The following is a 26,267-nucleotide window of genomic DNA, read 5'->3' on the forward strand; positions in this document are numbered from 1 at the left end:
AACTGGACAACTGATAATTACCTTATTGGCACGCACACAAATATCATATTTTAAATAATAATTGCCTGCTTTAAAAAATCCTTTTTCAAACTAAATTTAACTCAAGATAATCAAAAAGACTGAATCCAGTAATGGCATTTTAAATCTGTACCCGAATCGGTTAAACAACTTCTATTGCATAGACACGGTCACGCAACATATCTATATAAATCATCGGATGAGGGGCGATTTATTTAATGAATTTTACATCCAACAATACTGGACAGTTTTGCTACGGTGCAACATTTCATCTGGATCATAACAAATGTGTATATCTAAATATCAGAGCAAATGTCAGACTTGATACACGTCGACCGTGTTTAATGCTCCAACAAATACATTAATCAAACAATAAAGACACACATTTGAACAAACGCATGTCCAATCAAAAAGGCAGTACCACGAATATGAAATACTAATTGTGAAAAGCGTTCTTTGTCATACATTTTAGGTCATGGAGTCAGAGTCGTAACATTTATTAAAAATCACATACTGGTTGTATGTCTCTTCTTCTAGAAAAGCGACAAAAGGCACATATAGCTAACAATAAAAAAGGTGAAGGAAACGCCCCACTGAGTTCAATTTAGGATATTTCTAATTTGGTTCACATTTTGCAGTTAATGCCCTAAGATGCATCAGGGTTATAAAACAAATCAGTTATCTTATTTTAAGAAACGTCAGCCCTAATTGAACTCAGACGATTTAACTGCAGAGTCATGTTTTCGTGCTTCTCTACGTAACGTCTAAAACGATTCATTTTGGTCTTTTATGGAATGCATCATCCACGTGGAAGATTTGTTAGAGCAATAGAAAATGTGCATGGTGCCATAAACAGATAAATCTTGCTCGCAATCTTTTTATATTTAGAGAGATCAATAGGGAGATGGTTTTCCTTGTACATCATTGCCCAATGATTGTAAAAAAGGAATAGTAGCGTTATTGGCATTCATATCTACATCGCTACTGAGTTGGATGGTGTACAGTTATTTGATTTATAGCAGATCCATTATCATGGATATCGAGAATGAAGTAGCTTGATTCGATTGATAACTCTTGACAAATACACAACTTCGGTGGTTTTTATAATTGTTTGGTATTTTGTGGGTGCGAGGAGAGGAATTCAACCCCTGCTGTGCTGGTATGAAATGAAACGCAGAATAATGTACTGTGTTCTGTGATTTTTATATATGCTTTTGTTCTAGCCCCAATTTCTGTAAAGCTCATGAGCACAAATGGATTACGTAGCTTATTTCACGCGCAGAAATTCATATTTGAATTAGATATTGAAAGAGGACTGTTTGATTTTCTAAAAGATCATTCCTATTTAGAGTGTAAAAGGTCTAAAAAAGCAAATTTGCAGGAATACAAAAACAAAAAATCACAATACATGGAACAATAGCACAAAACTCCACAAGCAGCACAATGCATATACACTAAATACAAAAACTAGGTATGTTTATCAAAGATTGTACCGCCTTTGAACGTTCATTAAAATATAAATATACTGGGGGTTTAAACCAATTTACGTGTACAAACATCTCTCTAATCCTAACAATCCTGAATAAAGTAAGAACGTAACAGGTAAATATAATCTAGTATGCATTAACTTAAGGATACTTAATAATGAAACAAATAATAATAAACTAATAGGTAAACCCCAAGTACTTCCATGATTAGGGATCCTAACTCAATCTGCAAATATCGTTGATGCGCTGAAGTCAAGTTCTCAACAATATACGATAACAATATATTAACATAAACACAGTTTGTCAGGTTGTTTTCACTAGAAGACGTTAAAAAACCTTTAAAATAGCTCAGCCAGTCATGTTCCGGCACAAACGCTTATTTTGTTTTTAATTATGTTCGAGGAAGACATTTAGAATGTATGTCAACCAAATGTATGTATTGCAAACATGCACATGCCTTCTTTTCATTTGAAATGTGAATAATGTTTAGAACTGAAAATCCAAATTCCAATTCAACCAAATCGATTGAAATTCACATTTTAAACAAATTATGTGTATTACTTATGTTTAATTGTTCTACAAATGTTAAAACATTGATATAAAATTAACTGATGTAATGTTGACCACTTTATCAGTGTTCTGTGCTTTATGCGATCAAGACATGAAGCTAAGAAAACTAATGAAATATCTAATATCTCGCACCCGTATTATTGTGAATACTATAAATATGTTATACAGTTTATTAATGTTGTGTCTATTGCAAGCTATCAACTCTGTTTAAGTCTGAAGGCAAAAAAAATGTCCTATGTGTTGCCCAAATACCATATCAAAGATCAGCAGTATCGATCAAAACAGGACAACATGCAACAATCAAATTACAAGGAAGGAATCCACAGCAAGAATCCATACAGCGGGCGAAATCTGATGAAGCAAACACTGTGCTGTATGAGAGAGGTCCAGTCTATACGAAGTCGTTCTCGATTTCGACTTTTATTATATTTGAATGTGTTTTCGAATAAGTAATACCATGGACAATACAGGGTCATTTCCAGTAGCCAAACATGTAACATAGAACCTTTTTAAAGACACAAATGCTGAAGCCAGTGAGACATTAAACAAGAGACACATTGGTAGTATATATATTTTTCATCATTATATGTTACAGTAACCACTAGACTACTGGAGGTTACTCAGGAACTCAAGTATTTACATTTCACGTCGCAATTATTTATTAGGAGAAGCCTGTTAAAGCAACTGTGCACCAGATGACCAATTTGCAAGAGAAAAAAAACTGTCGAAAACTGACATAAACTTTGTATTTATGTGTACAATGCATTGAGACTTACTTACTGAAGTACCACATAGTTTACAATGTATTTAAGTTTAGCAGTTATTTCGTATTTGTCCATTAAAAAAGTTCACTGGGTACGTCTACCTCATTCATAGAATTCATTCCTTATGCGTGATTGGCTATTCGATGTTATCACGTGATATTACCAAGATAGGTATATAGCTTAAATATACCACTCCTTAGATTTATCCTTCGTAGCTCAGTGGATACAGCGCTCGACTGCAATTTTGGCGACACGGGTTCGAACCCGGTCTTCGACACAATTCTTTTTTTCTTCACATTTTGGTACTTTATTTACAATTATGATATCAAAGCGTAACATATTCTATTTAAGAATTGTCCTGAGACTCATTACATAAAAAACTTTTTTTTTGGTGTCAATCTGGTGTACAGTCCCTTTAAGCGTCCTATGATTGAACAAAACGCGCAATACATAGAAAAGTAAATGTTGACGAAATTTAAAGAAATATACGTTTATACAACAAAAACTTGCTAAATATATTGATGACATTTTTAAAAGCCTAAAGTCTACTTACATTAAAAGAGTTGGTCTAATTCCTAACTATAAGTTGTAAAACACGTTCAAACGTTTCGCATGACTGGCTTGTAAGATTTTACGCAAAAACCAAGATGTGGTTAATGTTTGTATAGGAATATGTTTTACTTAGGTTCTGAACATCCTTTGATGGCATCAACTTATGTGTATGCCCCAAGATGTTGTTGTATATTTTTTCCCTTCTTAACGAAACTATTTTTTCCTCAGCACATGCTTTGTTATTTGTTTCTGTTTGCGAATATTTACCTCGGTAACGGAATTTAAAAATTAATCTAAATATAGTACAGACGTGGCGCTTCTGTTTGTGCAAAATGGCATTGGCCCATATTCAGAAAAAAATGCTACTTGTTTAAAACGAGATGTATATGTCGACATTAATGGGTACTTCAAGTACTCAACTTGAAAGATTATTGCAACCTGTATGTACCTTAGATTCCCATGACGTGTATACCCATTGATTGCCAGACAGGTAATTATGTACAATAAATATAAGTTAGTTAACATCCATATGATAAGCCATTATTGTCGTAATCTGTTATCCATGAAAACGGCTCGTGGTTTGATAGTTCTGCTCATAAAAGAATTATATTAATTCGTGATATTAAGTGATGAAAAGGAAATATTTCATCTGAAGTCTACATGTTGCCTGTTGCTGACGGACACTAGATGATACTTAGGTCATGCTTAAATTTGTGATTCGCTACGACCTCAAAACGCTTGCAGGCTGCTTCTTTATTTTTACGTATTTAACCTGGCAAGTTAACTGTTTTGCATTTCTTCCGCATTCTATTATATGTAAGTTGTTTTACGTTTGTCAGAATGAAATGGTATTTTTGATGCAATAAGCATACCTGAATATGTGTGTGGTAAATGAGTAAATGGTATGTAAAGTTAAGCATGTTTAAAGCGTGGAGTTGAAGATGCTATGGCTATTTCCAATAGCTCTGTGGAGAAAAATATATAAACAAAAACGGAATATTCAAACGCCAGTAGTGTGTGCAATTTGACATTAAACAGCTAAAAACTTCTATACGTACTTATAGTTTGGTTTCAAAGCATAACAGCTCAGGTTTTATGACATACTTAATTTGTTTGTGATTTTATGTTCTATGTCTTTGGCGCTTACCCAGTGCCGTTAAATCGGATTTATGTTTAAACCTATTGCTACTGAGCTTGTTTCTGTAGCTTTTCTCATAAATTTAACTTTTTAAACTTTTTTTGTAATTCTGAAAGCACAAAACAATGGGGTAACACCTTGAATTATTGGCTTTTTCTTCCAAAATACTAGTTGTATGATAATAGTTGGATACGCTAGACATACTAGTATAAGCTTACTTGTATTCACTCTATAACGTCACATCAATTGCGTTCAGATAAAATCTTATCGAATTAATTGATGCATGTGCAAGAAGAACATTTATAAGACCACGTGTTATATATGTTTAATAAGTCTTACTATGTTAGCCATTCACTACACCTGTTTAGTAATGTAAGGCTGTTAATGGTTGCTTTTTGATATTACTTGGTACTGGAAGTAGTCACAATTTTGATCATTACATAAACTATGCTCTTGGTAAATCTTTATCAATGAAACAATATCGAACTTGTAGTTTTCGCTACAATGCTTGTTTCAAACGTGTCTTTAATCTGAATTGGATTATATTGTGTGTTAACCATTTGTACTGGGAATCTTAGATAAATCTGTCCAGGCCTGCTCTATATTGCTTTGGAAACCAAGCGTGTACATCAATAATACAGTCAGGAAATGCAAATAAATTGGAACGGAAAAGATAAATATCTCATGTAAACAACATCCATCAAGGATTAAGGAGTCATAGACAATATTGGTCTTTTAAACTGTTTTTTTTTTATTGCAGCATGTATATTTAACTTGCATGTGCAAATTCTCGTAGCTGGTGATTTGATATCTGAATATATATACTACAGTAGCAAATATTTTCCAATCATTACGCGTTTTGATGCTTTACTCAGAACTAATATTTCCTTGCAAGCAGTGAGAGCCTGACTGTTTAAATTCGAATGTTATTGGTGGTTGTTGTTGTAAATGCAGGTACATGGTCTTATACTATTTTACACATGTATACGTGTCAAACACAGTTAACTCTAAATATTGATATACATATTGATGTGATTGCAGATTTGCTTGTTAAAATCATTAACACGGCAGGTAAGGGCACTCGCAAATATAAAAATAAATTAATCAAAGTTAAAGTAATTGATCCCAGATAAGATCGTATCCACGTTCGAGTGGGTATTGCGTTGAAGTCGATAAATACTGGCCTAACCTGGTTCATATGCGTCGGAGACGGGACCATTGAATATAATCTTAAGTGAAGAGATACTGACGCGCATTATTTCCTTATTTGACTGGGCCTCCAAACCAAGAGGGCATTAGCATTAACTGCTTTGAGGTTAATTTGTAAACCGTACACTGGTTCCATGTTTTTAAAAATAAAACAAGTGTCCATTATTGGGAATTGATCTTTGCTTGGAAGCATGGCCTTGTTTACATTTATGTTATGGATAATTCCCCCTTTTTTCCATTTAAGTAGTTTGTCATTCACCTTCCTTATCAATTATATATGTAGCTGTAATGTTAGTTCCGTATTCATCGAGGTCTGTAGGAGAGATAATAGCAGCAATATTTGTTGATATTCTTACACTGCACATTTATTATTTTAGTCTGTTATAAACTTATCTATTTTACAACGATTGTGTAACAAGTTGTTACAGCACTATATTAATAAATCTTGTTGGCACGATGTTACGCGATATTGTGATCTTGTGTTGTTAGGGACACTGGAGTACTCGGAGGAAACCCACTTGTCCGGCCTGGTGGCCACAAACCGAACTCACAGGCGCCCACGCCAGGAATCAAACCAAGGTCGCCTAGGTGAAAAGCGAGTTTGCTTTCCACGCGCTAACCGAAAAACCCTATTATATTTCAAAATTATAAAACCGTATCACAACACAAAGATATGTGACAGGAATAATAAAGCAAAATCTAGCTTTCGTGTTCTGGTAAATCATCCATTAAAGCATCAGCATAGATGTGAATGCCAAAATGATTGAATGGCATTATTTTTATAAGTTCATTTGACATGTTATCGTACCGCGACAACGATATCATATTTTATCGATTGCAATTACTAACGATGTCAGCGGCTAGTTTAAATAACGATCTTCGTCGGTTTTGGTCGTAATTTGAACTTATCTTTGTGTCCTTTTTTGATATTTTGCTTCATATGTTTGTGTTTTTTTAACTTAAGTCAGTATTTAAAACGAATATTTATTCAATGAAATACAATTTCATCGTGTTGACATTGATGACGTTTATACAGATTTATGTTAATTGAAAATAGGACTATGAAACAGGGCCGCTACAATTTGTACATACCACCATATCTACAGATGGCCATGTAACACTTCTCAGAGTTACATCCAGTAATGTGTAAAACTTGAGAGAAAAACGTTTGCTTACTTTGTTTTGAGGGCGTCTTTGTTCTGATTAATCTGCTGAACCAATAAGGATTTACAGTTTTGATCTTATAAACTGCAATATTTATCGATATATTAAAGATAAAAAGTAAAAGTTGGCGATTGGTTTATTGAGGTAAACACACTTTAATCAAATATTGGCTCATGTGATTAATCAGACTGGTATCATTAAAAAAGCCTGTATCAAATATAAACCAAAAATGTTTTCGATGGTTGAGCGTATGACAAACTATTCGAAACGTTATGTTTGAGACATACATTGAATGGCATTTATTTCTCGAGTTTTATCAACGGTAAACGGCATGGGAGAGCCAAAATCGAGTCATGAGAACCTGAGTTGTTTTGACGTAACACGTCTGGGCAAGGAACTCGTCAACTTAATGATTGTTTATGTTTGTGGTGTAGCCGCAATGCTTATACACACAATTGGTTCAGATGTTTGATCTTACTTGGCTTTTGATTGGTCTGATTGTTACAAGTTTAGTTCCAGTCATGTTATTTGATATACCGAAGCGCAAAATACTATCTGCCTTGTTATCATATCAAAATGTAACTTTATTGATTGATTGCAATTATTTCGAGAACATTTAAGAGCAAGATTAATCTGTACATGGTAGCAAGTCTGACATTCACTCAGAAATAAATATGTTTGTTATGATCCAGATGCAGTGATACACCGGCACATAAATATTCCACTTGAATGGGAAATTATTAATACTGTCAAACAAATTGCAGTCTTTCTGAATGATTTTGTTTGTTTGTTTCCGAGATTTACATTATGTTATATTTTATTACTAAATAAGTTTTGTTGTTACGACTCCTCAAAGGGCTTACTCAGCTTTTATATGAGGGAGAAAGAAGTATTTCTAGTGTATGCCTTCTTTACTTTGTTTTCAAAGAAATTATTGTGATATATGAAAATACGCATTCTGGTGGTTTTGTTTATATACAATAAGAAAAACATAACTTATCTGCACGAGTGTTAAATAAACATAGTATCGGCATATACTTGGCAATGCATGTGCAATATGCAAACACTTTAAACAGTAAATGTTGAAAAGTTCAACCATTTTGAAAGAGCTAGTTATATAGAACAATGTTTTTGAAATGATAAAATAGATAATCTTTCAAGCTGAAATGAGCTTCTTTAGTAATTTTTGACATACATTAGATTAATTGCGGATACGGTTTCTATAACCAACTGTCTGTCATGTGATTCTCAACAGCAGCTCGATTTCTCGCATGGGACTATTTCGTATTCATACTATCCGGATGGAGACATTTCTATTTGCATTTGCCATCGTTTAACAAGAACGAAATGCAGTAGACTCTATGGTCATACATGCTAATCCAATTAAACAAAAAAATAGCACCTCAACATCCATTCCTTAAATTAACTGCTTTTCGGCAATTCAATAGCGTTGGCGATCGAACCATAGACACTCCGATAAAGCTTTGGCGATCGAACCAGAAACCCTAGTATCAAGTTTTGGCGATCGAACCAGAAACTCTAGTATCAAGTTTTGGCGATCGAACCAGAAACCCTAGTATCAAGTTTTGGCGATCGAACCAGAAACCCTAGTATCAAGTTTTGGCGATCGAACCAGAAACCCTAGTATCAAGTTTTGGCGATCGAACCAGAAACTCTCGGATCAAGTGTTGGCGATCAAACCAAAGACCCTCGGATCATGGTTTGGCGATCGAACAAGAGACCATCGGATCAAGTGTTAGCCGATCGAACCATAGACCCTCGGATCAAGGGTTGGCAATCGAACCATAGAGCCTCGGATCAAGTGTTGGCGATCGAACAAGAGACCCACGGATTAAGGGTTGGCAATAGAACCACGGTTCCTCGGATCAAACGTTGGCGATCGGACCACAGACACTCCGATCAAGCGTTGGCGATCGAACCATAGACCCTCGGATCAAGCGTTGACGATCGAACTAGATACCCAATGATCAAGTGTTGGCGATCGAACCACAGAACCTCCGATAAAGCGTTGGCGATTGAACCAGAGACCCTCCGATCAAAGCGTTGGCGATCGAACCAAAGACCCTCGGATCAAGCGTTGGCGATCAAACCATAGACCCTCCGATCAAGCTTTGGCGATCAAACCATAGACCCTCGGATCAAACGTTAACGATAGAACCAGAGACCCGCGGATCAACAGCCCGACACGTTAGCCATTCGGCATTTTCCACCTATAAAGAACAAAAGTTTGGTGAAATTTCGTTTAATTTGAATGACATATAATTTGGAAAGTTGTTTAAGATCAAGATGACAAAGAAATGAACGACAAAAAAATTAATACAAAGAAAAATTTAACATAACAACACTCGCACATTACATTTCATAAACGTAACATTTTCATTATATTCAATATTATGTACAACAATATTATTACATAATTTATGGTATTCTTAAGTAAAACTGAATACGTAACATATCAGTAGAAAATATATACAAAGTTCTTCGAAATAATGAATATTGAATTGAAACGCGATCGTTCGTTGACTGATATACTATGTTGCAAAGGTAAGTCTTTCTGATTGCTTTGCTTATTTAAAAGTTGTTTTTGTCTTTTAGTGTAAATTAAGATGAATACTTTGATGGAATCACGTTAGTAAGATAAGGTGTGAGTTACTGCAACAGAGAATATAAATTTACACAGTTATAAATGGATGGTTACAACAGCAAACATTGAGATCTAAAATAATGTGTTATATACAAGTATGTATTCATATCAGCATGAGCGTTCATTCATGTGTAATGTACGAATGATATTCCATTGTAATCTCAAATTTTTCCAAGTTTGCAATTTAACACATCGCTTGTTTCACATAGTGTAGAACTATAACATTTCGGATAGTGTTTGTTCTTGTGAGAAGTCCATTGATATTAATGCGATATAACAATGAAAGTTATAGGGACAAGCCCGGTTTCAACGAATTGTCTGTTAAGAGGCACAAGGTAAAGTTCTAGCATGCTTTAAAATGAAAAATCATTGAAAGGGAGAGGACAATAGTCAACTGCAATTTCTCCATATAATGAAGCCATTCCGGTTCTAGATGAACATAAATGAAAGTCTGTTTCTACGGTAGCAGTTCATTTCTAAGCAATTAAAATTGGTTTCACCAACATTTTTTAAACTTCCCTGTTAACATTAGTTTGTATCATATTTGAATTGATATACAATCATTTAAAAAAAAACAAGAACAAATTTATTATTCATAACATGTTTATTTAAGTAAATATTGATCTAATGGTTGACAAATCGGCAGTATAGCTACTGAACTAACTATGATATACATGATATAAACATTATCTAACTGGAACCGCAATGTTTGCTTAACTTTTTGTCCAATTTTGGAAATGAATGTGTTTCACTAGCTGGGAAACATTTAATTCTACAGCAACATTGTCACTTGAATAAACACATCTCGTCATGACTACCCAATATGTTTCACAACCATGTTTTTTGGGATACTGACCTTCCCTGCATTTTGGATTCGACCCTAACATTGACTTAGATTTAAGGTAACTAATCAGAATTTTAGTTTCGAGGTCCGAATTTGCTTTCACACTTATTTACACATTGAATGTTTATAGTATGGGCTATTTGCTGTTTCCATTTGCATGAACATTGCGGTGAAGGAGTTAATCCAAACTAAGATAAAACATATTTGTATCCATATCTCCTCTGTTTGTGTTTTTTGTAGATTGTGCGTCTCTGATTTACGCGATTATTCGGTCTTACCTATTTACAGCTACAGGGCTTGCCCCTTCAGTTAATATTGTAGTATTAGTAAATAGAAAGTTAAATTGCTTATCACTTAGGGATAATTAATAATCAATGTAAAACTTAATTCTGTAAATATTATCACTTTAAACGCCTTTTCATTTCGTTTTGTTTTACATTCATTAACGCGTTCAATATATATCAAGGAATTTGATTGACATTAATTCATGTTTTATATTAAATATTGAATAGGAAATCTCATTGGTTCTACGGTTTGTGAAACATAGATTACACGAAATGAAACACTTCCTTTGATTGACAGAACTTTAAAATATGTGAGGTAAAATGAATACACATACACAATTATTTATTGCTTTAAATAAAAAATAGTTCAAAGTAGTAATAATCTAAGATGTGGAATGTTTCAAGTGTGATGATGGAGGTGAACAATTTTCAAAATAGATATGTAATGCTTACATGACGAACAATTCAATGTTGCACTTTTTGTTTCTTTTATTGTACTAACGGTATTTCGAAAAAAAATAATATGAAAATGCATACACAGTCGAACCCCGTTGGCTCGAACTCGCTTGGTATGTGATTTTTTATACTGAAGGTAGGCATTCCCGATTGGCTCAAATTTTTCGATGCTTGGTGTATTTTCGCCGGTCCCTGGGACTTCGAGCCAACGGGATTCGACTGTTTACATAGCATCTTCGGTTTATAAACGGATTGCATTTATTCAGAAGACATTTTCAATGAAAAACGTACAGGTCCCAGATAGTACCACGTATTATACCTTAATCACAAACAATCCAAACTAAAATGGAATACAATAAACATAATTATTTAAACAACAACAAAATGCTAACAAAGAAACTAAAAATGTATTTAATAATTAAATTTTATCACAATCAGCTGTCGGTGTCGCTATATTCGACATGAAGATATCCCCCAGCCCCGAAATCACATTTGTCGTGGATATAATCCATTTCAAAATCACCCGTAGTACGCTGCAAATAGTCACGTGAGTGTCTTCTATCACGCATGTGCACTGTACCGTTTCCAGACTCGGCACGAATCACTGTGTGTGGACAGTCAGGTTTATGCTTGACAGATTTACAGTTAACACACACCCTTTTCCGGTGTTTCGGTTTTTGTGAAGATCCGTGGCACTTAACGGCAAAGCGGAGCTCCTCAGCCATTTCTGAACACAACGACTGCTGTAATAGAAAACCAAGCAACTTTTGATTAAACAATTATTAGAATTTTAAAAAATATAGTATATTGGTAAGTATTGAACGTTCAATGAATTGAAAAAATGCATATTGATCAAATTCACCACATTAATAACATAAATAGTCAATAATGCGTATATAGCTATAAATTGACAATAGCTAGATATTAACAAGAAAGGAAAACGATTTTCTGCCAAGATCAAACCGCACCGCCATAGGTTGGATTCTGTTTTATAACATATTCGGATCCCGTTGTCGTCATTTTAAAACTTTGTAAAACGATCGACTTCTTACCTTATCTTCTCTTGCATTTGTCTTCGAATTCCAAACAAATTCAGCAAATGCTATTATAACTGCAAGTGATAAGCCTCCGACCAAGAATACAAATATTCCTCCAACATTGTCCACTCCAAGAGCACTTGCTTTCGTGTCCTGTTTATCATCTCGCACACACGAACTCGAACCCTTCCACCACTTGTTATAAAGCATTTGAACTTTCCCTTCTTCTTGCAGATTTAGTATTGCCATTGAGAGCTTGTCTTTAAGAGGCGAATCTGAAACGAAACGCAATCAATCAAGGTAAGAAGTGGTGTAGGATTTATTTTATCAATTGATCTTCTTAAATGATTTATACCCTGGTAGATAAATCTCCACAAATTTAAATAATGAGTTTCCATTGTTATTTGAATTTGACAACTATTGTATCATGTATATGTATTTGAAGCTGAGTACCTCATTGTTTTATAATCTATTTCCCTGATAAGGAGACCTGGAGTAAATTTAACTCCTCTGACATTTTTAGAATGCATAATTCAAGATATGTATATAATATTCTGAAAGCGCTGTTGGATTTCAATAGCGCACATGTAGTTTGTTTCATATTGCATTTGGATTTTAGCATGTTATCATTAGAAAATCTAGAATGAGTGAAGATATAGTGCCACGTTTAAGACTTAGGTCATAATTCTCAATTATATGTATTATTTTTAGTGGTAATTATTTGAAATCTATTTGATAAGACTTTCAGTAAATAAACGTTGTTGCTGTTTTTAATGTGTTGCTTGTTTGTCTGTCTCTGTTTCGTGTAGTTTTTGTGGTCTTACACTTTAGAAATGGACAATGGTCAGAAGTAATCAAAGCTTGGGTCATCATACCAAAAGTCTACGCTCGCAGTCGGTTTTTAAATATGTTAACGACATCATACTTATATTCTTTGAGAAACGCAGATTCAATATACCTATATAATATGCAAATAGAGTCATAATGATTATTCTAAATCAATATATTTCAATTAGACATAAGCTGAACTATAAGACTCGCTGAGAGGTTCAATTGTAAAGAAAATATCCGACCTCATAAAAACGTATTATAAAAAGTGATAAAGAGCAGAGTACCAATATATGAACTTAACCAACTTCGTTATTGCAAGATTAGACAATCCTAATTTTAGACTGAAAAACAAACAACTATTCGGCCTTACCCATGGGTGTTGCAATCCCATACCCCTTGGAGTCCAGGAGACCGCCGACCTGCATAAGGTTGCAATTCCTCTGCGTTATATACTCTATCGACGTTGACTCCATGAGGAAGGCGTATCCACCGGCCTCTACGCGGTCAATACCATCCTGGTTGCTCTTGGCGAATACGCTCGGATCCTTGCTCTCCATAAAATTCCACATGCGCTGATATGTCTCTATACTGGAATCCTGAACAATGGATGCGGGACTATTATTTTTAAACAGTATTTAAAGATTTCTACAAATTGTTTTTCTTTCGGGTTTCGCAATGCTTTGGCAGAATACCATATGAAGCAAACGCAGTAGTCTATTTTGCGTCAGTATTTTCTAAAAAAATGTAATTAACATTTACACATAACTATGGAAAAACTCCGTAAAACAAAAAACCGTCTTCTTGGAAGCAATATTTGCTGTTTCCACGCATACAAATAAATCATTGTGCTAGATATATCCTTTAAAGAGCAAGTCATTTTCAGAATTGTCAAAATTATTACATAAGATGAAGAAACAAAAAATGCTTCACTATGTAGGAAAAGAAATTATGCCAGAAGTTGAAAACAGAGATGAAATAACGCATTGGCACCTACCAACATGCTTTAAGACTAAATCTAACTTAAATTACAGAAGAGGGGTTTTCGTTCAATTAAATTGATTGTAAATTCAGGCGCAAAAACAAAATAAAGGTAAAAAATGAACCCAAAGCATTAATCATCATAAAGATGCAAGTATTTCAAATAATAAAACCTACTCTGAAGAAGGACATGGTTGATCCCCCTGACAATGTGCCGTAAGATATATCTGTTTGCTTTGCAAGGTCCTCTGCACTCTCTATGGGCGAAACCATTCTCTCCACTGTAAGGAAAGCCGCCAGATTGGCAGTGTACGATGATATGATGATGAGGGTAAAGAGCCACCACGTGCTGCCCACGATCCTTGTAGAAACAGCCCTCGGGTTGATGTCTGAGCCCTGTTGCATCAGTGTCCCGACACAGAACCAAAAACTGTTCGAGAGTGTGAAGGAGTTCTCCACTGTGTCGGTCTCTGGGTTGCAAGGATGGGGATTGTACCATTCATAAGGACTAAACCGTGCAAGAATAAATATCGTCATACTCACAATAAAATATGCAGCTACTATATACACCCATATTTCTACTGCTAGAGGGTTCATAAATGAGAAAAGTCCCGGTTTTTCGCGTCTGGGCATATTAAAAAGAATGCTGATGCCTAAATTTAGGAATGGTTTTGTGAAGTCAATGTATTGTTCCCTTTCGTAATTTATTGTCAGTGCTGCAACTGCTAGGTCGACCTTCTGAAAATATACAATAATATTATTATAAATGTTATAATCCTCATTTCAGTATCATCCCTATATATTAATATTTTTCTGACATTAAACAATGATATCTTTTTAAGTTGTTGATGAACACCAGACAACAAAATTGTTGATACGACAAATAGTTTAACATTATAATATCTATATGCATGGACAATATTCGACACTCAGCTTGCTAGATATATAGTTATTGTAAGATAAACACTAAATTAAATGTATACCCTATCTATGAGCTCTCTCACTATCCCGTCCCACTTTCCGTCCTGAAGGACCCCAAATCTCCCATCCGGAACTGGAACGATGGTGTATTCAAATCCAACAATACGGGCAATCTCGGCCAGTAGATCGACGCAGAAACCCTCGTAACGGTCATTACCCTTCAACGGCTTCCCTTTAACCATCTCTGTCCGAAGCATGGCGTAAGGCGGGTCCTGTGAAATATCGATTCATTATACCCAATACAGAAATAATCGAATTATTACGTCGTTTAGCAGCATACAAAATTTGTAGCATTTTAGTACTTTAAATTAAGCATGCTATTTTTAACAAGTGCACAGACGATTTAATTAAAGTCGAAAGCTGCTATTCTATACGTTTTAATGACATCACAATTTGACAGAATTCTGATTGTAAAGTATGCCTTCCTACTAGAGGAATGACTACACTGGCATAACTTTTTTAATTAGATGATTTGTTTATTACAAGTTTCACATCACGTTTTGGCATTATGCATTTACATGTCAATTGCGTAGCATCTTACTTTTATGCTTAAAACGGTTGTATGTAGCCGAATTCAGTAAGACATATATGAAAACCTAGCACATGTCATGTAAACACGCAAATGCGAGCTGGCAATGACAGTCAGTGGGAAAGCGTGCCAATGATTGTTAAAGGCTGTGTTACGTTATCTATTTTTTTAATTATTATGTATGTAATTTATGTTTGATTAATGTACATTTATACAATGAATATACTTTAAACCAAACATCCTCAACAGTTTTTTTTATACAATGTAATACATCTTTATGGCTCTGGATCGTTTACGTCACTGAAACTTCTGATTTATTGAGTTTGTCCACGATCATATCAATAGAAATAAATGCTGCAAAAAGATATTATTCGAAAACACGAAATATATCCTTAAAAAAAATGAACAACAATGAAGGCATCCTCTGGCATTTTTTCAGCTGTAATATTTGAAAGAAATGTTTCTCCCTGTGCATTGGCAGTATATGTAATTGCAACAATGCCCGTGCTTCTTTAAATCGATCTTTCTTTAGATTACAAAACTATGGGAGAATTTTGTACTCATGTCCTTCTATGACAGCCTTTTTTACCAGGAGAGTAGAGACCAGAAGAGTTTTGTTGCCGAACACCCCCTGTGCCAAAAATCTGCTCTGGGTTATGTTCACGCCGTATCCGGGGGCCCAGGATCCAGTCTGAAATACAAAACATTAACATCTATGTCAGTTGTTTAAATTCAAACACAAAACAAGGATTTGTTTAAATTGATTTTCAAATTGCAGTCACATTTCATCAAAAAACATTTGGACATCGGACATTTGTTCAGTATTCATTGATGTGGTAACGAAGTATCAAATAATTACCCTGGGATATCACATGATTATGGGTGATCTGGTTTTTCTGGTTTAATAAGTGCCAATTGCTTAATTTGCTAGACTTTTGATTGCAAAATTGTCAATAAATAATCAATTAACAACTGGCACTGGCACGGTAAAACATGATTTGTTTACATTTAAGGTAGCCTTATTTATGGTCCTAAAAAACACAATGCTGATGGAAATTTCCTACTAAAACTACTTAGTGTTATATTGTTTAAACAGCTAATGTTCTTGTTCTTGTCTCTACGCACCCTCCTCAGGCCTTCCTCTCCAAGCTCCAGTATATCAAGCTGAAAGTTCAGTCGCCTTCCGCGGCTTAAACGAATTGGTCCAGTTAACCCATTGATGTGAATCTATAGGAACAAACATTAATTTGACATTGCTGACAAATCAAGATGGTTTATATAGGTAGTCAATGAACTGTTACTTACGAACCCATTTGGTTTATTTGTAGCAATAACTGGAATACGGAGCATTTCATTTAACCATTAGAACATTTAAAATGTCAGTTATGTAAATGAAGTTTAATTCCTGAAATAAAACAATATCATTCTGCTTCAAAATACAAATTGTGTATGGAAATGTTTGACGGTACAATAAGATATAAATCGGCTGCGTTTATCGAGGCCAACCATTGAAAAATACGATAGATATATAAATTCATATTCATATTTTTAATGCGATATATACATCGCTTACATTATTTAAATAGTTGTATAGTTGTCTTCCTTCCGTCCATGGATTAATGTCGTCACATGTGGTATTTGGTGACGTCACAAATTGGAAGCGTTCCATTTCCATCAGGGCGTGCGTAAGTAAATACACGGCGTCAAATATTAATGCACATTGGTACTGAAATTAAGCATAACCTTGGCTATAACCATTTGAATAGCTAATATTGTATATAAGAATGCAGTGTTCAAGTTAAGAAAAAAATAGGAAAGCACTATCCAATTACGCAAACTAATTTCTTTCCGATTTCGTATTGAATTCAAAGGGTTTGTCTTATATTTGAAAATCGCGATGTACTACAAGACGGAACAATTTAAGTTCATCGGTGCCAATTAACAGCCATAAAATGTTAAGTTATTTGTTATGATAAATATACTTTTGAAACACTTACTGGTAATGATGTGCCATTTAAAATGGGAAGTAGGGTGTTCTCTTGGAAGAGTTCCATATCAAACAAAATATTTTTGGTAAAACTTTCAGCCATATGAAGTAGTCTAAAACCGGTAAGATTCACGAAATTGTGTCTGTAATCCTCCAAGTCTAATAACTCAATGTCCTGAAATGAAAGCGTATAACGACATTATTATGAATCGATGCACACACGTCATGAGCATTTATGATAATAAAGGGACTTTGTCTATAGACAGTTATTAATCTGTCAAAGCAAATTTGACGAACTTGATGATCATTTTGTTCTGCTTGGTGCCAAAAAACAAAACAAGTATCTAAGATAAAGTTTTTTTTAGATGTTACAGACTAAATAAGTTATCCTGATTCAACGAAATAAAACTTGTTACAAAAAAATTAAAAAAACAACAACACTTTATCAGAGAAAATGTGCGATAGAATAAATATCGTCTGAACATAATTATATAAAGAATTATTATGTGTAAATAGCATACTTGAAATTTATACTGAAAAAGAGGAGATACTAAACTGTTTCGAAGCATACAACACATATACCAACACATAAATAAGGCATCTAACAATTCTTCAGACATAACTATTTTAAAACAGAAGCGGCGCCAGGGTTCATTATTCCAAAGAATTTTAATTGCCGTTTACCGTTATGATGTTTTTATTTTTGATACATATTTTGCATTAAAGGCTTATGTATTGTATACCAGTCTTCCTTTTCAACATTCTCCTGCTGCAGTGTCTGATTCGTTTAGTCATAAATCATTAAAAAATATTTTTTTGCAACAGGTGACAACAACACCTGCTTTAAATACTAATAAGGTGTTCCGTTGCGAATGGTACTAAAAGTTCAAAACAATTAAAGATATAGTGTCAGTGTTGTTTGACATTGTCGATAGTGTTGCATTCAAATGCATTGCATCGGTCAACCGTACTGGTTTTGATTATATTCATCCTTGTTAATTTGAATTCGTGTAGGGGTACATCTTTTTACGTTTTGGGTTCGTAAGGTGTCCGTAAGGTGGAATTTCGTTAACATCGTTAGCGTTATATTTCATGTTATCACTCCTTTCTATATTATAAGTTTGCGATGTATCTTATCTTTTTTGCGTCAGTCTGTCGCTAAGTGGCCCGTGAATGTTGCAAAATTGGCTAATTGGCAGATATATCGAAGGTATTTGTGTCTAATAGAGGCGCATTTTTTTATTTAGTCCGGGTACAATCAGAGCAGGAGAAACATGTAGGTATATTGTTATTATTTATCGAATAAAATGACATGTGCTAAAAACGAATATGACAAACGTCGTCAATACACAATTTAAATCAACTCGTCCAGGAAATATTTTAGTTAAATACTCGTCAAAGGTTCACCTACTATCAAATTTCCTTAACTTGTTTGCTAAAAGTGTGTACTTTATGGCGATAAGAGACAGATTCATTCTATATCAATCAAAATAGCAAACAATTGTGTTTATATTGTATGAATGTTCACATCACATTCTGTATCTTTTTCCTGTTTACAATGCCCGTTTGCTATGTGTTTGACTTATAGTGAGGTCGTACCTACCAAATTGTTTATGACAATGTGATGATATGAATCAATCATGCCTTCTTGAAGTGCCTGTAAAATAGAGATAAAATCTTAGATAGGATGCAAAGAACAATATAATTTTGATGTTTACTTTGATTACTTTGTAACTTATATAGGTACCAGGAAAGGGCTATCTTTATAAGAGGATGTGTATTCATTTCTCATGATCATATGCAATTAACAATATAGTTTACAACATGAAGGAATGTTACCGCATGTGTGAATATTCAAACATATCAAACCATTTTCAAAAACAGGGCCGTCTCTGGTATGTCGAGTTCAACAATGATATGACGCCAGTGTTTCATTTTGGCCTCCTTAAGGATCGCCCTCATATTAATTTGGTCCGCTTGCCGGACAATGACGGACATGCCAGCAGTCGCATTGCTCGAGCGAAGTAATGATTGTACCTTCAACAGACCTGCAGGATAGATAATTTTGGTTTGTGTTTGAATTTAGAAGAAGGTTCCAACAATACATGGAAAGGCTTTAAAAGAAACCCTTCAACCATTCATTTAAATACGACTCAAAGATTTACTGCAAGGCCTATACGTCATGCAATAGCAGACACACCGACTCATTTGTAATATAAAACATCGATTTACAAACTGTAGTTAAAGGCAGTCATTATTTCAACATATATTTTAACTCAGTGGGTGGCTGATCTTACATATAGAACATCTCTTGCACAACGACTCTTTGGAAAGATGCAGACGAATTCCGTTCATTCTGGAGCTCTTCTTTAAACACATATATACAATCTCTTATGAAAAGAATAATCGGGCCGTCAAGTTCTATCCGTGAATAGGAATAGTGACGAGTGAAATACATTTTTTCATTTGCCTAAAGTTAGTGATAAAATAATGCCTATAAAATAGGTATGAGGTATTAATAGCATTAGTTAACAATTTGTCATCCACATAAATTGTTATTTTATGCTTATGCGTGAAGCAAAATATCGATCTTTTTAAACTTTAACGTATGAGCATGTATGTTTTCAAATCGTGTGCCCTTATTGGTTTTATTTCAAGGACATGAGCACAGGAATGAGATTAAATATCATAAACGTACGAACCAATATGATTGTTATATATAATGAGCATTTCGGTCCAGCCGAATTTCAGGACGACATCTAACACTGCTTTGGCGAGGTGTTGAGATTCCGGATGTAAATTGATGGAAAAAGAGGATGGCGGGATGGCGTTTGAGTCTACGCGGGTTTCGATATGGGGGACGTGGAGGTTTGAGCAGGCCGAACCGGCAAATGCCGCCACATCCGGGTGAACCGGCCCGAACGTACACATGGTAGACTGGGCGAGTTGTTCACAGACTGAAAAGGTGAATAATATGAATACTACATAAATACATAAGTACACACTCCGACGTATATTTATAGTTCGTATTGATGTATTTAAGCAATAAATCACGTTCATAAAAAATAGATAAAAGCATTTTGTTTTTCTTGGAAAATGTTATTCGCATATGTTTTGTTATGTTAACGATGCACTGGAAACTACAGAAAAACGCCAATGGCCATCAATCTTACTGCGATCTTGTATTATGGAACGATGAACAAAGGCTACAACTAAACAGACACACAAACACAATAGTGTAGGCTGAAGAGACACATATGACACAAGCAACAATATTGTATGCTGAATGCCACAATAAATGCTGACTAAATTTGACACTCTTAACGAGGTACACAGGACACTTCGCCAAAAAATTCGCTGATTGATTAACATTTATTTGTTTCATGAATAGATCACTTTCTGAGTGGATATCACTGCTTAAACGCGTAAATACACGCTAGAATGTAATCGCCTTTCAGACAACGTCCTTATTACCATTGAACCTTTTCAACGTTCACAGAAAGGCATGAGTTGGCAGTTGTATCTAAAACAATTCATAAAACTGGATATTGGTCTTTTTCGGCTAATAATGATCGAAAAGTTACGCTTATGATGTTGTTTTGTCAGGCTGTCAATGTTTATGTGTTCAGAAGTATTTCTTGAACCAACATTTACAATGATAAATTGTTAACCATTACTTTAACTCTCATTTATTATATTGCCTGTTCATTCCTGGTAGATCCGGTCAATGGCAGACTGCGAGCCATATTAAATTATCAGAGCTAAGCAGCTGTTTTAAAGAATAATAATAATACTAAAGACGTGGATTATTTCCCAAATAAATGGTTTGTTATTAGTCCATCCTGAGAAGTGCGGGGGAGTAATTGAAATATCTATGATCGTAATCACATTATTCCAGTCAATCTGATGTGCCGTTCCATTCCCTTCTGCGTTTCACGGTGGAAACCTGATTGTTGTGTTTTTATAAATATGACCGGATATAGTAAAAGTTCCTTGTTTCTGTAGTTTGACATACAGATACTTAACCGCAATCAATGCAAATTACAGAAAATGTATGAGGGTAAGAAACCCATTTGAGTAGGAGGACAATTTTGTACCTTTCTTGGAAGCTTCAAATCTGTTTGCGATCGGTATACGCTGAATGTCGTAGACCAGTTCGACGTTACGTGGAAGGTCCAGTTCGTGGCTTACACGATACACGGCGTACTTGAAGGCGTTTACTACGTTCTCTGGCTCGTCATCCCCGAACAACCCACCTGAACGTGAAACAATAGCGCATGTTGGTATACACTAACTAAGGTCGGGATATGAAATGGGGAAACTGGGAAACTGTTCAACTGAAAACTATACCACTTAGTCGTGATTGCATTTGTGTCAAACAAGATTTCAAACTAGATGAAAGCAATACAAAGTAATTTAATTTAAATTACGTAAGTAACTAATTAGATGTACTTGAGAACGACTGGCAACCAACATGTTAGTACCCAAGTATGTGTTTGTGTTATTCTAAATAGTGACCCAATATATTTTTTGTATAGTTTTTTTTAAATTGCATGGTCTCAAATGTATTTCACATGGTACAAACATACCAACTAACCACTTCGAAACTACGAACCTCTTTATATTAAATGTAAACGATTATGTCGAACGAAGCAATCACGTGGTTTATGCAAAGCTTGATCATCACTTGTGAAAAACTCCGAACTATGAATGAGATTCGATTTTGGTTACCCCTTAGAATTGTCTATTTTAAGAAGGGAAATGGTTACAAGTGCATTTGACAGCCAATGTAAGCTCGATCCTATTACCTATGTTTACCCCATATACCAGCGTTCTCTCAAGAAATGGTTCAAACAGCTGTAAGACTGTCACTTGAGCAGTTCAGTTAATAGACTACTGAAATATTTATCGGTCGCCAAAGAGTCAAGTCAGATTAAAATGAAAGAAATAAACGTATATGTATATAAATATCCTTTAGTATACAGTAGACATTTTAAATGAACTGTTTTAGATTGTTCATAACATAAACAATTCTACTCTCAGAAATAATATTTTATTACATTCGATATACTGTTATTACCACGGAAAGATATTTCAAATACATTTCGAGCGATGTACAAATATATCATCAACATCGAAGATTTAGTGCCCACCTTTTTTTATATCAAAATGTCTTCCTTGACATAAACCGAAAAGTACTGTATTTTATCATCTTCTTTCATTTTAGGTTTGAACATCAGAAATAAGACTCCAAAGAAAAAACCCATTTAGGTATCTTTATAATTATTCCTCGGTACAATATCACATATCACATTTACAAATGAGGACTATGATCATTATCAAAATGAAATTGCCTCAAAGATGATTGACCTTAAATCTTTGACAGGGAGCTATTTCATAATGTTAAAACACAATACTGAATAGATATTCTTTGTACTTTTTTGACATACATTATGTCTTCTATCCAAACAACATATTAGGAAGGCTCGGTTTTTGGAACGTTCTGAAATTAAAATAAAATGACATGAGGTGGTACATCTCCCATAGGATCTGATTAGTAATGCGTTTAAATTTTTGGAGTATCTCGCTATACATAATCATTGAATGTTGATGTTTCGATAATTAAACACATCTGTCCTCTTATACAACTCGTGTCTCGTATAAATGTATCCCTTTCCTGTACTCATTCTACAAACATATGTTGCCTACGTATGCACATTTTAACACGTGCAGCAGTAAACTGATATAAACTGTGTATGTTATTATAAGGTTTTCCTTCACAAACATACATGCTTCTAGCCATCATCAAGTACAAAACTTGACCAATCTAAATAAAAATCTAAAAAACAGACAATCACTTGGCTGTGTATATTTAATTTATTTGACAAATAGTTTCAAAGTGGAAATCACACAATGTTACACTATCACAGATACACTATCACTCTGTGATAGATAGATGTCAGGCGGACTTTCGACACAATTCTTCAAAATAATCCCTTACAATTCTTCAAAAGAATCCCTTATGTTTGAAGTATTATTAACTTTATTAACAAATATGCAAATTACTTGTTAGTCCACGGTGCATAAAGTGTGCCGCTACCACAAGTTAAAACGATATTGTATAACATTTGTTTTACTAAATAGCGAAGGGAATTGCCCCGAACGAACACCTTTCGCTCATGAAATGTTTTCCTGTTTATATTTGAAATTAACCATAACAGCGATCTCATTAAGTATTTAAATTAGAATATAACTTTTAATGCCACTTCAGTGGATAGGTATAACTGTTAATCTGGAATGGTTTTCCAGGCAGTCCGTTGAAAGCATACATCTGTTCAATATTCACTAGTACTTCTGGAACACAGAATAATAAGAATAACGTTGTTAACACAGTTAAGATCATGGATAACACAAAAAGCATGTCTGGCCCTCGCTAGATAATTAAAAATCCCACAATTTCCAATTCTGGTTTGTGTCAAACACAGAGTACCTAATGCTACAAATACATACATGTTCATATTGTTTCGTTCGTTAAGTGCACTAACAGCAGACAGCGTTTCCAAGGTTTTGTGCATATACCACAAAACACAATGTTTCTATCGTTCAGACTGCATATTTCGCTTTTTAATTCCGGAAACATTAACGAAAAGGTTTTGAGGTGACCGCTAGAGACGGAACTTCCTGGTACTGATAACAGCTTTTAAGTTCTTTACTGTTGCAATAAAATGAACCCTTTAATTCCAAACTAATGCTGATGTAATCTTAATGTACGATATTGCCGTGTATAAAGTACATGTTTTGCTTATCTTATGTATAATGTTTCAGTGCCGTGTTCGTTCCAAGATTCACAGACAATATCGCAATATAAACATCAGCTTTTATATTGCTGACAATATTCAATTTCCTGTGCAGACTTATGATTATACCCTACAGGGTAATTTTGTTTTGTGTGTACAATTGTAAGCCAGCGTTGGGCACAAGGATTCTGAGCAAACACTTTTAATATAATTTCATTTAAAGAAGTGTAACTACCGGGTATTTTACTGAAATAGTAGTAAATATGTGTAATGCATACTGATCTAAATATTAGAGAGTTTGTATGCCCGCCTGTCTCTGTTGGCGAGTTTTATTACATAACCACTACCTCAAATTTATCGTATAATGAACCTTAGATGTGTAGTCCGTAATTCTTATCATAATGGCTACATTGGAGTCTCTGAATGAGCTTCGCATGTTAGTTTTACTTGTATTTTTGATAACCACAGCAGTTTGACTCCAGAAAAAAAAACCTGCCAGACTTATCATTATGGCGATAAATGTAGAAATAGTTCATATCAATGATACTTCTACTTTCGTCTGCTAATAGGAAGTAAAACATAAGAATATATACCATAAACCAAGCACACCATTGATAATGGTGGTGTATATGTTGCCATCTACCAGCAATCAACCATGGCTACTTTTGTAATTTACGTTTTGTCCAGACCCCATTAAAGGCAAATTCCATTTACAAAGGTCAACTTAAGAACATTTATAAGCATAAGATGCTAAACGGAGCAGTTTTCCTTACTTTTCACTGAAAGGTAATTGCACGATTAATCGATTCTTTAATTCTTGTTGCGACACTCTGTTCATCTCTTAACGAGAAATAGTTCGGTTATCTTCAAGAACGGATCTTTTCGTTTCTCAAATATATTTTAACTTTTACGAAAGGAATACTATAAAAAACATGTGTCGTTGTATTGCTCTCGTAGCAGTATTCTCCGTAGCCGACCAGTCGTCTGTATACGTCTGATCTTTGCTAGTTTGTCAATTAGAACATTCCTTTGTAATAAGAGTATGTCAAGAAAAAAGAGGAACACTTTGTATATCTCTCTCTTTTCAACGACACAGTTTTCATATAAAATTAAGAAGGATATGTACACAATGTACTTGTGTTTTGAGGTTGATGTGCCGAGGAGAAGGACAAATTTATGAGAAATTGGCATGAGTGGACTTGTGTATTTTGCGACCCTAACGAGAAACAAGGCTGTTTAAAGCGAGTTATTTCTAGGTGATAAAGACAAAACTAATAAGTGAGGTAAATGTTCTTGGATATTCGTTTGATCGGAAAGATAAAAACTATACTTTCAGACTGAAAGGTCCAGTATATAAAGACTGTACGATAAAAAACGAAGTATTAATGACTTTTTTGTTACCACATAAGTGACTGAAAAATATTATGATGAACAAATTTATTGGAGAGTATTTGATGTCCACCTTGTTCAACAATTAATTTTTAGGTGGACTTACCCTAACCCTAACTCTGAAATGGATAAAAGGCAATTGTCCTAAACATCCTTAAACGATAAGTTACATGTAAATCCTCTTATTTCAGGAATGTGTTCCTTTTCGTGTTTCAAAATCAAATATTAAAATGGTTTTATATTAAAACAAATATTAAATATAAGTTTTGTTGTCTTTTGTCTCCATAATATAGGATTCGAATAATAATTATACAATGGGATGGGATGGATGGAATGTATGGAGTGGGGTTTTGTTTGCAAGGATGGGTTTGGATGAGAAAGGGATGGGATGAGGGGATGGATTGATGGATGGGATGGAATGAGGTGAGAATGAGGTGAGATGGGATGGGACAGGTGAGTTGATGGATAAATTGATAAACCAGCTTAAAAATTAAAATCCAACCCTTTCTTGTAATATGATAATAACGAGAATTAATTTAACAAACTTACGCTGTGGTACATTGAAACTCAATATCGCTTGTTATTGT

The 26,267-nt window shown here is 34.5% G+C and overlaps 1 protein-coding gene across 1 annotated transcript in view; it reads right to left on the minus strand.

The window, feature by feature from the left end:
- Positions 1-9,231: 9,231 nt before the first annotated feature.
- Positions 9,232-26,267, minus strand: part of LOC128237028 (glutamate receptor ionotropic, kainate 2-like) — a 111,687-nt gene continuing 94,651 nt past the window's right edge. The window contains exons 2-14 of the mRNA XM_052952207.1: positions 21,592-21,750; positions 20,197-20,451; positions 19,364-19,542; positions 19,098-19,151; positions 17,505-17,669; positions 17,081-17,233; positions 16,633-16,734; positions 16,097-16,198; positions 14,981-15,190; positions 14,175-14,735; positions 13,390-13,615; positions 12,204-12,463; positions 9,232-11,894 (exon numbers count right to left, since the gene is read on the minus strand). Of these exons, the coding sequence (XP_052808167.1) occupies positions 11,586-11,894; positions 12,204-12,463; positions 13,390-13,615; positions 14,175-14,735; positions 14,981-15,190; positions 16,097-16,198; positions 16,633-16,734; positions 17,081-17,233; positions 17,505-17,669; positions 19,098-19,151; positions 19,364-19,542; positions 20,197-20,451; positions 21,592-21,750 (2,735 nt within the window). The 3' untranslated portion in view covers positions 9,232-11,585. The remainder of the gene's footprint in view (positions 11,895-12,203; positions 12,464-13,389; positions 13,616-14,174; positions 14,736-14,980; positions 15,191-16,096; positions 16,199-16,632; positions 16,735-17,080; positions 17,234-17,504; positions 17,670-19,097; positions 19,152-19,363; positions 19,543-20,196; positions 20,452-21,591; positions 21,751-26,267) is intronic.

Source organism: Mya arenaria, chromosome 6 (assembly GCF_026914265.1).
Source record: "Mya arenaria isolate MELC-2E11 chromosome 6, ASM2691426v1".
Classification (NCBI taxonomy): Eukaryota; Metazoa; Mollusca; class Bivalvia; order Myida; family Myidae; genus Mya; species Mya arenaria.